General features: G+C 42.1%; 1 protein-coding gene across 4 annotated transcripts in view; it reads left to right on the top strand.

Moving 5' to 3' along the window:
• Positions 1–17,750, top strand: part of CCDC146 (coiled-coil domain containing 146) — a 180,058-nt gene that overhangs the window by 113,163 nt on the left and 49,145 nt on the right. For all 4 annotated transcript variants that reach the window (XM_088468824.1, XM_088468826.1, XM_088468823.1 and 1 more), the window contains 4 exons: positions 10,592–10,665; positions 13,804–14,031; positions 14,499–14,685; positions 17,310–17,405. In XM_088468824.1, the coding sequence (XP_088324950.1) occupies positions 10,592–10,665; positions 13,804–14,031; positions 14,499–14,685; positions 17,310–17,405 (585 nt within the window). The remainder of the gene's footprint in view (positions 1–10,591; positions 10,666–13,803; positions 14,032–14,498; positions 14,686–17,309; positions 17,406–17,750) is intronic.

Genomic DNA, 17,750 nt, shown 5'->3' with positions numbered 1-17,750 from the left:
TAGGGCAAACTACACGCACAGTAAGAGAGCGGATGGCTGTCCATCGCTCTTCAATTAAATCAGCTTTATTAAGGAAATCTTCGGATCAACCAGTGGCACGACACTTCCTAACATTTGGTCACTCACTAGCCTCATTAAAACACATGGTTATTGACCATGTCCCGGCTTCTATGCGTGGCGGCGACCGAGCGGGAAGGCTCTTGTCACTAGAGACTAGATGGATCTATCAATTGGACACCATTGCTCCCTTAGGATTAAATGAAAAAATTAATTGGAATTCGTTGAAACTGTGATGCCTGTTTAGTAGTTTCATTATCCCCACTGTAGTATAGACATGCATTAATTCATTCCAGCATTATCCTTTTGGCATGCAGGTTTAGACCTGCTTGTATTACGATCTCTCATGAATTGGTGAATAGTGTGTTTGTTTTATTTGGTTTGCGTTATCTCACACGTTTCCTGTAATCTGATTGCAATCCATCTTATCGATCCATTGCAGAATGTGGTGTGGTGCTAATAAGTAGCCTATATTCTTCAGATGTAATTTGCAACAGTACTTTTTATTTTGTCTTTGAATAACTAGCGTTTATACATTACATGTATTTGCATTACTATCTTGTATCCTGGCTCTGCTTTTGCAGACCGGGGAGACTATTTCCGGCATTATGCCGGTTGCCTTGACAACCCGGCAGCGCCGTGATGACGTCATCTGGGGACGCCCGGAGACACGTGGTGCGCCCTTCCTCCCCGGTCTGCAGCAGTTCAGCTTCAGCGTTTGCCTATTTAAGGTAAGAAAATTTATTATTTCATGTATGTTATGTGGATTGACCTTGACAAAGAAGCCTGGAGGCTTTGAAACGTTGGTGTATGTTACACATATCTTCAATACACGTTGTTTTTGACTATCAGTCTTGGAGTTCCGCAGTTTTCTTTTGTGTGTGTGTGTGTATATATATATATATATATATATATATATATATAAAAAATTATAAATAATTTTTGAATAGATACTAGATTGGCATCTTGGTTCTTTATTTCTGACATGTCAAGTTTTTTTTATATATGTATGAACATTAGCGCAACACCATTTAAGGGTTTTATTTTTCAAACACAGTCTGTAACCCCATGGTTGAGAGCTGAGTGGCTGGTCATTTATCACTCTGCACTTTATCACTTTCCAGAGCTTCATACATCTGCCCCCAGGTTTGTAAGATTGCCTCTAATTTTTTTAAATACATGGATGAGAAACGAGAAACACACATAGACAACAGTCAACTATCTGCTGGTTGGGTGGCCCATCACTCATATACAGAGGGGCAGTGTCGTCCCTCCCCGCGGTGTCATCCGGGGCGGGGAGGGATGTTGTGTACCTGGCTGCACTGCGCACCACCGAAAAGGGTTGTGGCCTTGTGGGCAGGGGCGTGGTCATGTGGAAGGGGGTGTGGCCTCATGGGCGAACCCTTGTGATCCCCTTAGTACTGGGGGGCAGAGGGGTGCCGGCGGTGCGGACTGCCCAGTGTCCAGTTCCGGCCGTCTCCCTCACAGTGTCAGGAGCCAAGAGCTGCACTCAATTATACAGTGCAGCACCCAGCTTCTGTCGCTGAGGGGGAGTCTACACCTTGGTGTCATCCCTATTACTTGAGGGTATCCATTATTGCAAGAGCTAGAGATCAAAAGCCAATTTGAAAAAAAAATACTTTAATTTTTTAATTCACCAACCCCCACCCTAAATAAATTAAAATATCCTTGGCAGCTAAACTATATTTTTTTGTTGGGCTGTGCAATCAGTCATTTAGAATGAAATGTAGATGGTCCCTTCATTGATAATGGAAAGTTTTCACTCAGTGTGTTGGATTGAAGCTGGTTGAAGTGTGTGTGTATTGTAATTGTGCAGTTCCAGTCCAACAATCTTTTATCTGACTAATATTGTGCATGCATTAAAAAACGCCTTTCTGAATTGCGCATGTCCGTAAGATTTTAATTGGTAATTAGGGCTCATGTTTTATACCATGCAATTCAAGTCCCATAACTCCTTTACTTGTAAAGACTAAGGGGTCTATTCATCATCACTCAATTTTTACAAAAGCACGTGAAAATGCGCAATTTCACCTGCAATTGTAAAATTTATTCATCCAGAAGGTAAAAGCAGGAGATATCACAGATATCTCCTACTTACCTTCCTCTTGTGGAATGGCCGCTGTTTCCTTACACTAGTATGGGGACAGAATTCATCAAGCTCCGAAAATATAATATTTTTGGAGCTTGACTGCGGGAGCCTTCGCCATCTATGGGAAGGAGGTCCGGGTTGCGATGAGGGATCATTTTGGATCCCTCCTCCCCTGTCCAGCTCCTTCCAACGGACATTGGGGCTCTTGTGCGCATGCGTGACCTGTAGGTCGCACATGTGCAGTCCCGTCACTGCTCCGATAGGAGCAGGGAAAAGATTCAATGCTCCGAAAAGGCGCTGTAAAGCGGCTAGAGGGGACAGCTGATATCGCATCAGCTGTCACCGCCCGGAGCAATGATGAATTCCTCTGGTAGCCGAGGCGAGTCAGAATGTTAATTATTGAGGTCCATTCGGACCACGATAATTAACATCATGAATAGGCCCCTTAGGAACAAAAAAATAAATTCAATCAAGCCCTCTAAATATTACTGTATAATCAATTTTCTGACAGGTACACAGTGGGTCTTGGTAATAGGTTCCTCTTTCTATAGTGTGCTTATATGGTAAATGTGGCCCTGCTGCCATTCAGAGATAAACATTTTTTTTCTTGTGGTTTGGAAACGGGTCCGACCAACGGCGTCACAAGGGGGTTGACACCAAGGTGCAGACTCCCCCTCTCTGACAGGAGCCTGGTGCTGCACTGCACACAGGGACTTCCTGCACCCCCCCTCCCCCTTACCCCTCAAGTAATAGGCACAGGGATTCAAATTGAAAGGTCACGCCCTCCCCGCATGGCCATACCCCCTTTTCAGCTGCGACGTGCGCACAGCGTCCCTTCCCGCATCGGGTGACACTGCAGAGGGGTCCGACCCAGGATTTTGAACATGGGTCAGTCCTGGGTGAAGCTCAGGTCAGACCCACTTACATTGCACCTTCGACCTGGGTTATTACCGGGTAGGCCCCGTTCACACCGAACCCTGGTCTGCCCTGCTAAACTTGTGAGGTCATAAAAAGTGGGTGGTGACTGCTCCACGGCCGCCAATCAGCACAGTTTAGGCATAACCCGGGTCAGACTTTTCACACTGCACTGTGATCCAGGTTTTTTCTGTGACCAGGCCTGGTCGCTACCCTTTCACACTGAGCCATGACCCAGGTTGACCTGACAATAACCCAGGTTATTTTGGCAGTGTGAAAGGGGTATAAATGTTCTTTGTTGTCCCAGCATTTAGAGAAATGTATCCCACCTATGCACCTGTCATACATAGAGCAACACCTGTGTATTTCTGCAAAATAAGAAATATGCCACATACGTACATCAGTTTAGCATGATACTAATGCCTGATCTAAAGATGCTGAGTCCTGGTACTATATCTGATCCAAGGTTCCCAATTCATTCTGCCACAATGCGCTCAGTATCACTCACTAAACAATGAAAACCTGAAACTCTTCGGGTTTTATTTACTAAACTGTGTTTTTCTTTCTTTTTTAGAAGTGGAGTTGTTACCCATAGCAACCAATCAGATTCTAGCTATTATCTTCTAGAAGGTTCTAGATAAATTATAAGTAGGATCTGATTGGTTGCTGTGGGCAACAACTCCACACTTTAATAAAAATACCCCTAACATCTACATTTTCTTCCTGAGACTTGGCTTTTTCTTGACATTGCTTGATTTTTACTCTTTTTATCCTATACCTTCCCACTTTAACATGTTATATCTTATATTTATGGTGTGTGTGTTCCTTTCATTTCTTCTCCTTGATTATCCTTCTTATCTGCGCCTCATGTGTCTGTCCTTTCAATGCCTGCTCTCATTTTATGTCCCCCTTTTCTGCCACCATTTTCTATGCTCATATGAACTATTTCCTGCTTATATTGTATTTTCTATTGTCCCTGCTGTGATGGTCCCCATTATATATCCCACAATCTATGCATACTGTCAGTCTACTTCTTATTGCCCGTCTGTTGCTGCGGTGCTCAATCACCTGCCGTTTGGTGTGCATGGGCCACATAGTAGTAAGAGATAACATCACTGGGAGATTTTATAATAAGTAAGTTTCTCATACAGATTTCACACTGGAGCCCTGGCTAGCACGTTGGGGTTGCACATAGGCCTATGGCTAATCCAAGGACCCAAGTGCCTAATGGCTAATGTGACTATGGCAAGCATTATTGCTACACCACAGCCTGGCCAATTCCTTTGCTGAAAGTGGTCTTTAAAAAGCTGTGTGGGAGTGGTTTCTCTATTTTCCATGACTTTGCTATTTATAAAGTAGAGATGAGTGGTTCGGATTCCTTGGAATCCGAACCCGCTTGAACATCGGGAGCACGAGTAGATCCGAGCTGTGGCTCGGATCTCTCCGCCTGACTTGAATTCCACTTTGAGGCAAGACATCATTCTTGCGGCTTTGGATTCTCACGGGTTTTGGATACTATGTAATGCGCCGCGGACGGGACCCGGCGCCATTTCCTTGTTAGGCATGCTGTACGCTGCGCTTAACTCTGTTATATAGGCTGTGCTGTTTAATGTGTATAAATATATATAGGTGGGTGCATGCTGCTGTGCTGTACTCTGATGTATAAGCTGTGCTATGTTAGTAATGTGTATATGTATATAGAGGGATGCATGCTGCTGTGCCTTACTCTACTGTATAGGCTGTGTTGCTTAGTTAATGTGTAGTGTATAGGGGGTGCACGCTACTGTATGCTGTGCTGTACTCTGCTGTATTGGCTGTGCAATGTCCAGACTCCATCAGTAAGACATTAACATGCATATATAAGCCCTGTGACTCCATATAGTTTGAATAGAGCTGCGCCTGCAACATCAAAAAATGTAACTAAATAGTTGTATTGTTTGTACTGTTTGGTTCACTTTGTTTTGCTCATGTGCATATATGAACTCTGTGGCTCCAATCCATGCAGGAATAAGCTGAGCAATAAAAAAAATAACAAATAATTGTATTGTTATACTGTTTTGTGCATATATAAGCCCTGTGGCTCCAGTCCACGCAGTAATACAGCTGCGTCATCAAAAAAATAAATAATTGTATTGTTTGTACTGTTTGGTGCACTTTGTTTTGTTCACGTGCATGTATTGCGAATTGAAAAAAAAATTTAAGTTCCATTTAGTGAAGATGAGCAACCAAAGACTGTCACTGCATCTGCTGCCACCAGTAATGATGACGATGCTAATCTTTCAACGTCATCTACTAAAGCCGAAGCTCAAGGGAATAAAGGGTCTAAGTCAGGGCATCTAAAATTTAATAAAAAAACAATGGGCCTGATTCAGACCCACTCGCGAGCGGCTGTCCACTCGCAAGTGGGTCGATGTTCTGCACTGAGCATGCGCACGACGGAGGTAGCTCCGTTGTGCGCATGCGCCAGACACGACGAGCGAAGGACTTTCCTTCGCTCGTTGTGTCTGATCAAAGGGGGCGTGCTGTCGATGTTGATTGACAGCACGCCCCCCTTTGGGGGGCGTGCCGGGGGTGTGCCTCCCTGACGGGGGCGTTCCTAAGGGAACGCCTACCGTCAGAAGCCGGCCCACTGACATCACTAGTGATGTCAGTGGGAGTGATTTTGGCTCTGATAGAGCCAAAATCACTCCGGGCCTTGCGGTTGAAAACCTCAACCGCAGGCTCCGGCTCGCAGTTTCGATGGTCGCGATGGTCAAGACCATCGCGGCCATCAAACTGCACGCTCGTATAGGCTGTGGGTGGTGACCCACAGCTATACGAGCGTCCAGGAGGACGCTCCATAGTTATGGAGGACGGCCCTCATTCAGAGCGTGCGCTCTGCTCAGAGCGTACGGCTCTGAATGAGGGCCAATATTCAATGCTAAAGCAAAAAACACATCTAATAAAGGGAAAGTGCGGTGCAGAAAGACATAAAATTTCCAACATGCCATTCACCACACGCAGTGGCAAGGAAAGACTGAGGCTTTGGCCTTTATTTATGAGTGATGGTTCTGCCAGTGTCAGTGAGGCATCTTACTCATTCCCTGCATCTCATGACGATGCAAAACCTTATCACTCAGAGTGTAGAAGTTGTATCAAAAAAATTAAACCTCGAATGTAATAAAACAAACTGTGTTCAGAAACAGAAATGTCACAAATCCCTAAGGAGAGTCTAAGTGCATTCACAAGTGTGATGTATGAGCCTGACCTTGCTGTTACTGTTGTACTCGCAGAGAAGCTGCCTTCCACCATTTTTGCTCCCCCTGCAAAGGAGGGGATGAACATCACAAATATAGCTGATGACATAGAAATTAAGGATGCCACCGAGGAAGTGAAAAAGGATGAGGGGAATATTTGTGGTGCTGACGTTGGCGCTAATAAGGATGTTGAGGATGTTGATGTTTGTGCAAGTTGGGCACCAGTGGAAGCAGTTCTTGGCCATGATAAGAGGAAGGCCATTGTCATGCCTGGGCAATGAGACCAACAAATGCACCTCTTATGAGTGGAATTATTTTTACCCAAATCCTGACAATTGTCAAGCCATCTGTAGCGTTTGTAAAACCATAGTAAGCAAAGGTAGGGACGTTAATCATCTAGGAACCTCCTCCCTGTTGCGTCATTTGCGGCAAACTCATGAAAATATTTTTTACAACATCAGAAACTGGTGCTAAAAAAATAACAAACAAGCAGTCTAGCATCAGCTAGCCCCCTTCTCTCTACTAGATCCCAGCACCTGCAATCTCTACCCCCAACACCTTCATCCTCAATATCCACAGTAATTATCGGAGGTAGTCGTGCATCCAATATGGTAAGTCTAGGTGACTCCTCTCCTATCCAGGTTTCCTCAGGAGAATCCTTCAGTGCTAGGCCTGCTGCTGCTGGGGATGGATCTACATCTCAGAAGGGGACCAAAATACTAGTATTTAAAAAAAACAACTAACTGTGAAACAATCCTTTGCAAGGGGAAGCAAGTATGTCAGCTTTCACCCAGTTGCACAGCAGGTCACTGATGCCATAACGGCTATGCTAGTATTAGATCTGCTTCATTATCCGCCATTAATGCAGTGGGTTTCACGCAGTTAATTGAGGTCCTGTGTCCCCGGTACCAAATTCCACCTCTGTTCCATTTTACCCGAAAAGCCATTCCTCGGCTGTACCATGACGTTAAAAAAAACTCACCTAATTATTGGCCTGCAATATGCCAATGTACCCACTGTCCACCTAATTACATATATGTGGAGAAGCAGTAGTGGGCAAACTAAAGATTACATGACTGTGACCGCTCACTGGGTGGGTGATTTGTCTTTAGCAGCAGTGTCTAACAACGCCAGCTCATTCAGAGGCAGGCTACCCTGTGTTTCTCCAGCTTCACTAAAAGGCATAATGCTGAAAAACTATGTCATAGCAAAATGGCTTACCCCACTTGAACTCTCCTCAGGATTGTGACTTCTGACAATGCCATCAGTATTGTGAGAGCATTACAGGTGGGTGAATTCCAACACGTCCCATGTTTTGCTCACACAAACAACTTGGTGGTAAAGGGTTTTTTAAAAAAATGTCAGGGGTGTGCAAGGAGATGCTGTCTGTGACCCAAAAAACTTCGGGATATTTACACCATTCAGCTACAGCATGCAGGAGATTGCAGTAGCTACAAGATCACTTGAATTCCACCCATTATATGCTTCAATGGATTGATGAACAGCAAAAAGCCATCCACAGCTATACAACAAGCCATGACATTGGGAGAGGAGGGGGATTGTTCTTTAGTCCAGCACAGTGGAGAATGCTTTCCGTCTTGTGCAAGGTGCTCAAACCCTTCGAAGTAGCCACCTGTGAAAGTGAGTTCAGACACTGCTAGCTTAAGTCAGGTGATTTCCCTAATTGTTTAATCTCCTCCTTCAATTTCTCATGGTGATTTTCAAAAAGCCCAAAGTGATTACGCTAGGTATGACTGACTTGTAGATCAAGTTTTTTTGTTCGCCTCGCCAGGATCCAAGGGTTGCCAATGGGATCACTACATTTTTGCGACTGTGCTTGATCGTAGGTTTAAGTCGTATGTTGTGTGTTTCATTCCAACTGATTAAAGATCTTAAGAAATGCAAAGAGCTCCTGGTGAGCAAGTTGGCAGCTCGACACGATGGCAAATCATTCTTCAGTTTCTCCGGCAGCTGCCATGAAAAAGTCAGCTTTCCCAAAAGACCCAGTGGTGATGCAGCGGAGTCAATTTGTGACATACGGTTGGGTCTAAAATATTTGCCGAAAATTAGTTACACCGCTACCGCAACTTCATCTGATAGGGTCACCATCCAAAGAATGGTGGATTATTTTCATGGACACCGCACACATAGGCATGTTACAGAGTCCCTTGGGCTACTGAAAGGACAAAAAGGCAATTTGGAGGCCCTTGTACAGACTGGCTTTGCATTACCTAAGCTCCAGTATGTACTCAGCGTTTTCAGGACAGTCGGGAACCTTATCAGCGATCGGCGTAGGAGGCTACTTCCTCAAAAATGTGAAAAAGATGATGTTCATCAAAATGGACTGGAAATTCCACGAGGAAGACCTTTACCACCAATTACGTCAAAAACATAGAGTACCTGTAAATGTGGATTGCAGCGGAGATTAATTAATATTGTGTGAGGATGATGTACTCACTGATAAGGGTGAGGAATCAGATGAGGAGAATGACCTCTTCCGGCTCCAACTGTAGAGAGGATTAACAAAAACAACACTGTTAGCTGCCTTATGCACATTGGTAGCTTGTTTTGTGGGGGCCCAAACAAACCAATCACTTCAGCCACAAATGGCAGTCCCTGTCGCTGAAGTGATTCGTTTGTTAAACTGTGCTTGTCCTGTTTAACATATACAACATAAGGGTGGACCTCTTTTCATTGCATTATGTGCTATTTGGGGGATTGCTGACTGACCTATTTATAGTTTATTAAACTGCCATCCTGTCTGCCACTGCTTTGTCTATGGCAATGTTTCATAAATGTGCATTTGTGCTGCTGCTCTGTCGCTTACTTTTTTTTTTTTGTCGGTTTCATACTGTATTTATTTCAACTAAAATCACAAATAGATATACTTGTAAAATACTAATGCCTTTTTCAACCTTGATATGTAGATACCAGTCTGTTTGCCTTTTTTCTTAAACTTTCATTCCAATGTGTAACAATAGATGGGCTCGGCTTTCCTTGATCATAACAGCCATGTTTGGTTAGATCCAACTCGAGCACCAAATGGAGAGGATATTTTGTGATGGTATCTAAAGATTTTCTTCCCTCTCCCCTCCCCGCCTTCCCATACATAATCCTAGAAGCACAATGATGAGAGATGTTTAGTACCAGACTTTAATAATACCTCTGCCCCGTTCCTGTTCAGAGCTTCCATTTTGCTTGTTGCCACATTAATAGTTCTTCCATCCGTTCAAGAATCGAAATGGGCAGGTGCGACAGCGGCATTACTCCTGTCGGTGGGAGGGCCCAAGGACAATTCCATCTTGCACCTCTTTTCTTTGCATTATGTGCTGATTGGGGCATTGCTAACTGTCATTTTGTGTAGACGACAAACATATTGTTATAGTTTATTAAACTGCCATCCTGTCTGACACTGCAGTGCCATTTACTTTCCTAGATGTGCCATGTTGGTAAATAAACTGCCACAGCCGCTGAAATGTCCAGAAAGTTTTATGGCCACAGACAGCATCTCCTGCATGCCCCTTTAATTTTGCTAAATTGTAACCACCGAAGAGCTCAACTCAGGCAATGACTGATGTGAATGAGTACATGTTCTTTGTAAATGCCTCCCCTCCTACCCCATAAATTTGCTTTGGAATCAAAAAATGAAATTCAATTTACTACAAATCTACCCTTCCTTTCCCTGCCTTCAGCTACATACATACTCCATCTCCCTCAGGCCTCTTGATAAATGAAAACATTTGTTTCCTGATGTTCCATGTTGGAAGTTGAACTGCCACATGTTTGTGCTGCCCACTGCTGTCACTTCGCTTAGTCAGCCAGCTAGCTCGGTGCAACCGTTTAGTCTAAACTGGATGAAAATAATATTGTGAGGTGGTCAAATTGTTTGGAAATTAATGTCATTGAGGTTAATAATACTCTAGGAACAAAAAAAAGGATCAACTTGTTATTTTAGCTGTTTTTGACAATTTTTGGAAAAAATCCAAAGCCAGTCATGTCGTTTTGGCAAAGCAAAACCCAAAACCGGACGACTAATTAGAACCAAAACTAGCAAAAATGGTCCGTGCACATCTCTAGTATAAAGACCTGGAGCTCTAGAAAGACTGATAGAAAAAATGCTCTGTACTTTGTGGTACAGAAGCATGGCCAGTATGGTCAATGATTGTGTAAAGGGTGATTTGTATATAATTTATGCCAACTAATCATTTGAGTGCAAAAATGAATAATATTTTTTCTATTCAGGTGGTCACGTGCATATATTTTTTATTCATAGGATGAACTTGTCCAAATCCAGTATATCCCAGAGCAGCTTGGCAAGGACATGGAGAAGATACAACGCAAAATAATGTATGCTTTTTCAGACCAACTGGTGTTATGTGCATACTATAATTGTTGTGGACCATTGAGTGTTGCAGCTGCATTTATTTGTATTATCAGCCCTGTAACCATGTAAACTGAGGTACAGGATGCAGCTTTTCTCTACAGCATTATGGTGCCAAGCTCAGTGTCTTTATAAATATAAAAAAAAAAAATATATATATATATATATATATATATATATATATATATATATATATATATTAAAACTCTGGCAATGCTGGCCACAACTAACAACCTGCATTCGGATATTGCCAACTATAAAATATATATATAAAGTCATATTGCATGCAAAAGGTCAGAGGCAAAATAAGGGTGACCAGATAGGTGTACAGCCAAAGTCTATATGAAAGGAATGTTTTACAGATAGCTCGCCCAGACTTTCCTTCATCTTTGGCTAGCATGTACTGAACTATGAACACATGTACGAGATCTGGGGAATTACAACATTTCTCTGGCTTTAAATATGGTTTCTTCGGTTCCAATAAAGACTATAACTATATTATGGATAAATATTTAATAACTTATTCCAGGGCTAAATGTGTACAAATCATTGTAAACCATGTATTTCCTATGTACACATTACATGCTGATAAGTAATATATAAGGTGGTGGGTGTTTCATCTCAATGTGACCTATGTATTTGCGTGGATTAGATGACTACACTATAAATACTTTGCCAGACGTACTGCCATACTTTTCCTATTACTGCTATATTTTGCCTATTATAAGGCCCCTTGTTTTTCTTTTTCAAAATTCTTTCATTTTGGCTGCATGAATACCTTGTTATGGATAAAGGATTTCATCAGCACTAATAATTGCACATAGTAATCTTGACATTGCATTAAATCTGCGACCCAGAAACAATGTGCCCCCTTGCAGTGCATCTCTATTTCCCCTAATCCACCTGTCGGTCTGTCTGTGTAGTGCATACACACCTGCAGTTATTTTATACTTTATATACCCAGTCTTAAGGGGCATACACACTAAACGATGTGCTGAAAGATATTGGTGTATACACTGAACGATATTGTTCAGAGACGTCATCCTGCCACATCCCTGAACAGGCACTTTCTGACGATAACGACAGCAAACATAGTTTGTGGGAGCACGCATCGTCGGTCTTTGGTGCTTCGTTCACTTTTATCGTCTAGTGTGTATGCCCCATTACAGTTTTAAAATAATACAGAGGGCCTGATTTGTGAGTCACACGCAAAAGAGCACACAGCAGCGCCTATTGGCGGACATCTATCTGCGACTTTATGCAAATGCCGCTGCAAACTCCAAATGTGTCGAAGACGCCCATTTTTAGTGTCCGTATATGCTTTAGTAACGTTTGGTGCGTCGTCATACACCACCAGCAGTCGCACCATAAAAACTTGCACCAGCCATGGGGCAGGTGCAGTTTCTCTCTCTGACCAAGGCCTCCTATGCCTACAGCCAATATCGGACTGGGTCGTGAAGGGCCCACCGGGGCTATGTAGTGGTAGGGGCCCATGCTTATAGGGTACGGCCAGCTGCCAGTCCATGGTCCTACTGCACCAAGTAACTGACCCTCTAATAATGTAACAATGTATTTATAGAGTGCATGGTCTGGAACCTGACCCATAAGGGAGAAGATTATTGATATAGCCTTTTGAGATGGTGGTCACAATAGGTGCATGGCACATGGGAAAGTGACTGTTAGGCTTTAACAAGGATGCTGGGTTTATTGGTAAACAGCAGTAACAGGATGTGCAGCAAATCAGGGGTTAACAACGGTATCCAGAGGTAGCAGCAGTGGTAAATGCAGGTATTAGATGTCACAACTTGATGAGCTAAGTGTTTGCATAGCGCTGTCACTCTACACTGTAAAATGACTCCAGTCTGCACATGTGCAGCAATAGCACATCAGGGGGTCAATCCAATTAGCCGCGAAGGGTGCGAGTTGCCACAGCCTTAAAACACCGGCAATGGCACCTCATCTCGCACCCTTCGCGGCTTGCTCCGAGCCTGAATTTGCACAGTTTTGCTCGGAACCCTATGAGGTTGCGAGCACTTTTGTGCGAGTTCGGGCTGCCATCAAATGCAGCTGTTGTTGCGATGATTCGCATCTGCAAAATCATCGCAGACAGTTGGATTGAGCTCCAGGTTGGAGATGGCACCTCCCTGCAGACTCTGGGTCCTAGTGCCCCACATGTATGCATAGAGAGGAGACAGTGGTGGAGCGCACAGCTCTCTAACAGGGATAGGGCCCTGTCCCCCGTGGTCCAGTCCGACACGGCCTACGGCTATGCAGAACGCAGCAGCTTGCATTGACATGCCCGCGACACTTCTATAACACGCCCACTGAATGGACCATTTTTGTTTTATATATCCCAATTACCGCCCATCATTTTTTTTTTACCACATTTCTACCATCTATATGACCATCAGCATTGTGTGCGACTCAGGGCCTTATTCAGAGATGTACATAAATTCGATAGTTACGTACATCTCTAATGTTTGCTGATCTGCGCTTTCGCAGGAGCCGCACTGCGCATGTGCAGATCTGTTTTCTGCGATTTTGGTTACAGCTCCCCAAAAGCCGCAGCATAATCGTCATAATCAGGCCCAGAGTACTCTATGTAGTTCTTCTTTACCAAGTGAGAAATGTTATATAGGAGATGTTCATTGTGCTCTTATTTTACAGATTTTTCCTTTTTTCATAAATCCCCCCATATATTATCCAAGAAAAGATGATTACTAAATACACTGCTTCCATATGGAATAGGTGTCTCATTTCTATTGATAACTACATGAAGTTGACCCAAATAAGCTTCCATGTGAGTGGCACCTGCTAGAACGTTTATCTGCACTTACAGATGTATAAGGAGCTGGCTCTTCTACCTTCATACTTAATTCAGTGTTATAAATGGGACTTTACAGTTGTTGAGTATACAGCATCTGGCAAAGTAGAGAACTTCAGGCCTTGGAGTACTAGCATTAATATGTGGAATATGCTTCTTAAGTGAGGTCAGAAGGTAACATTGCATTCACCAATATGTATGTTGCTATGTATAGGATAATGTTTTGCCTTGAAATGATTTTGTTCACATTCTTGGGAATTGTTTTGTTCCTGGTCATTAGGGAAATAGAAAAGAAAAAACTGAAACTGGAAGAACAGTGCCAAGAGTTAAACCACAGCATAAAACAGATAGAGAATAAAACTACATTGCTGTTAGAGGAGAAGGCAGAAGTCATGAAAGAATTAGAGGGGAAAAGAGCTTTTCTGGAAAATAAAGAACAGGAATTTAATCATCTGACAAAGTTATTGGAGTTTTCCAAGGAAAACGAAGCTGTTGCTCTGGGAGAAAGGTTATACTGTTTTTCTTTATCCACTTCTATCTTATGTATTTTTTTTTTACCATGTTCACAATGTGAGTAATAATTCTTGAAGCTGCAAAAAATGAAAAATAAAGCAGAGAGTTATAGTAGATCATGTAGCATTCTGTAAACATACCCAGTATCCGCTGTTCAAATGTCCTTAGTCATATTTACAACTGCCAGAGAATTGGGGGCAAATTTACTGCCAACACGTTGTTCCATTTTGTTTTAAGAACTGATTTTTTTTCTTTTAATAATGCTTATTGCTACTATCTGGATTCTAATGACCAATAAGTCCCTTTAGTATAATATAACCCTATAGTGGTTTTCTTTAAATCACAAAAATCCATCTTAAATCTATCTTGCCAACTCAGGTTGCATCTGTATGGCTCTCCAAACATTGTAGAGGTGATCAGGTACAGCGTTTGGTCATTATTTTTCATGTATTTGAATTTCAGGGCAGCGTTAGATCTCAATTTGCGTCATGCTATGATAGACAAGCAGACACAACATGATGCTCTCACCCGTAAACAGAGAGAGAAAGGAAGGGATTTGAGAAACATCAAGGAACTGGAGTTGCAGCTAAGGTCAACAAATGATGGTCTGGCTCACACTCAGGCTGTATATGACAAAATCAAAGCGGAGGTATGTTATTATTCATGACATGAGTTACTGGCTTGGCTTTTTCTGAAACCAAACTAAAAATGATGAGAAGCAGGCTAGAAGGTACAGCTGTGTCCATCATACACCTAGCCTCAATACACCATACAGCGCGAGACACTCTATGTTACACTGCTGGGAGAGGCTCAGTGGTGCAAAGTTTTAAGAAAGTTGTGTCTTATTTGCATTGCAGACGAAGCAAAACATAACTCAGTGTATTATAGATGCTGAGACTTAAACCGCACAGGAATCGGTTTTAAAAACGTACGAAGTTGCAGACGAAGCGCAAAGTAAGTGTGTGTGAAAAATCAGTGGCCGCTGCATCCTAGCACTTCGTATCCAGATTCAGACTCATTCGCCTGCAGTATTAATGTCGTTTGTCAGTGTTTTTTTGTGTGAATAATATGCACATTTTGAGCTGGACCTGGCGCGCCAAGAAGGGCTGTTTGGCGCACCTGAACACAGTGTGTGAGGACACATCTGTACATAAATTTGTCCTCATATAGCGTTTGTTGTTTCTGTTACATCATTGGGCCAGTCTGAGGGGACATGTGCATGTGTGACCTGTCTGCGCAGTGGAACTGAATCCCCCGACTTAGACCCGTATTCCATTAGAGGCAAAAAGTCGGAAAAGTTTTGCCTGTCCGACTTTCTACCTCCTTCGCCTGTTTCAGAGGCGGAAAAGTTACGCGGATGCCCCTGCTTTTCTCCCTATTCAATTTCTAAACAGGCGAAAACGTAAAGCGGCGAATGCGGAACAGGCGCAAAGTACTGTCAGAGGTGGGGAAATCAGTCTGTACCCAAAAAAAAGATGCACTAATATAGGGAATCAATGTAGATGTGTACTAATAGCCCTAATAAACGTGTTTGGGGTACTTAAGTTGTTTAAATTGCTTCTTATTATCATCTTTGCTTTATGCCATTCTTCACCACTTTTGCAGTTTTTTTTTGGTAGAATAAGTAGTCCAGTCAAATTTGGGGCGCTTGAAAATGGGTGCTAGCATGTTTTTATGTCTGTAAAGTTAACTTTTACAAATCTTGAAAAACCACCCTCATACAGCACCCCAAGAAGTCTATTTCACTAGTTTTTATGCTTGTTCCCCCACTTTTTTGGGGTGTTCTGAGGTAATTTTTTTTTATACATTTCTTGCTGATTTGTCCTTTGGGGGCTGTCCCAAGGCTTCTAAGTCGTTTCCCCACGTTTGCACCCCTAAATAACGATTTTGCACTTTTTTTTCACCTGCTATTCATAGGAGATACTTTTCTGCCTATTACATTGCATTGAGTTTCCGCATAGGCGAAATCGTCGTGGAATTGAATATGGAGATACTTTGAAAACAGGTGGAAATTCCGAATCCGTGGAAACTTATCTCTAAATGGCACTATTTGCCTATAATCGAATCCAGCCCTTAGTGAGAAAAAGAAAATAGTAAATGTAAATAGTTAAAAAAAAACAAAACAATCTATTAACAAACTATTGTAGAAAAAAAATGTAAACTAAAGTTTCTTTTATTCATTCACATGCATCCTGATAACAGAAGCATTGCAGGAGTACTTGTACTGCCGCAATCCTTGCTAAGTAGGCTTTCCCACACTTTGCATTGGGAAGCTATTGCTGGCAAGGCTAGCACTGGCATGTGTTACAGCCAGTATTAGCACTGCAGTCCTATGGCTTTTTCCCTTCATGAAATAAACCCCACATTAGGGCGTTAATTTTTAGCCAATATGTAGGTGTAGAATAATGTAATTTTTGTTATTCAATAATTGACACTGGTGAGAATTTGTTTCTTGTTTTCTTTGACTGTGCTAAAAACAGTGACTGTACAGAGGGGCTTGGAGCTCTCACATAGGGCAGATATTGTCCTGGAAACTAGTACAGATATTTCCAAATATTTCAACCTGCAGTGAGCGACTTGTAAATAATTAGCCAATAACAGGATTGAGGACCACATGGGCCTGGGGCTACAAATAATCAAGGGCCTATAGTGAGAAGCGAAGGGGCTATAACCACTGCTATGTGGGGGTGTACACCCCTCCACTACAGCCCCAATGTCTCCCTGAATATGTAAAAAGCAGAAATATTGCATCATTTTGTGAGGAAAATAGAAATATGCCATGATAAAGTCTGGAGCTGTAGTCCCATCCTTCCCATTGTTATTCTGGCTCTTCTGAATAAACAGAACTGTTATGACATTCAAGAAAAGTAAAAGTTAAGTTCATATTGCGGTTTTATGTAGATCATGTGTCATAAATGGAAATGTGAAAACCTGAGTATACCGAGTTCTTTGTGGTGTAGGTAACAATAATGAAGATGTAGTGAACGGCGTAGGAGAGAAAGAAATGAGAGACAGAGAAGAAAAGTGACATGGTGAAAATATTGAGATGAGTGAGGAAAAAATGAAGATTAATAGGAAAGAGATGTACATGGTGACTTATGGAGAATAGTGATTAGAAAACAACAAGGATATATTTGTCAAGGAAAGACTGGAGGGGAAATAGAAATAGGAGGAAAGGTACTAATATTAATTTTTACATACTAACAAAAATGTTCCTGTTATTGTAAATAACTATATTTAAGTACTATGCTTACATTGTCTTTATCTGTGTAGATTGACATTTACCCAAATGATAACGGCTCACTTGTAGAGAAGAGGAAGGAACTGCGCAAAGAAGTTGAAGCACTTAAAAGGAATTTTTCGCAACAGGTTGGCATCCTGTACAAGATATATCTTTTATGTCACTTACATTTCTCATAGCATGTCTAAAGATTGATTTATTCTTATACCATCCCTAATTGTTCAACATAATAATATAATATATATAATAATGTAAGTTGCTTGCTGACAATTTACAGACAATTGCATCTATTAGCCAAAACTAAGGAAATAGTAATGTACTAATGTGCAATATGGAAGTACGGGAACAAAACATTCTGTACCTCTGTGACAGCTGACAAGTGTGGAAATACATTTATTTGAGTCATATACAATTGTATAGTTTCTCCTAGAATTGTTTATTTCCACTTTTTGAGTGAATCTCATTTATTTAAA

The sequence above is a fragment of the Taudactylus pleione genome, unplaced genomic scaffold (genome assembly GCF_031769625.1).
Source record: "Taudactylus pleione unplaced genomic scaffold, aTauple2 ptg000086l, whole genome shotgun sequence".
NCBI classification, from domain to species: domain Eukaryota; kingdom Metazoa; phylum Chordata; class Amphibia; order Anura; family Myobatrachidae; genus Taudactylus; species Taudactylus pleione.
Note: the sequence above shows the minus strand (reverse complement) of the source record. Positions and strands in the feature narration are given on the sequence as shown.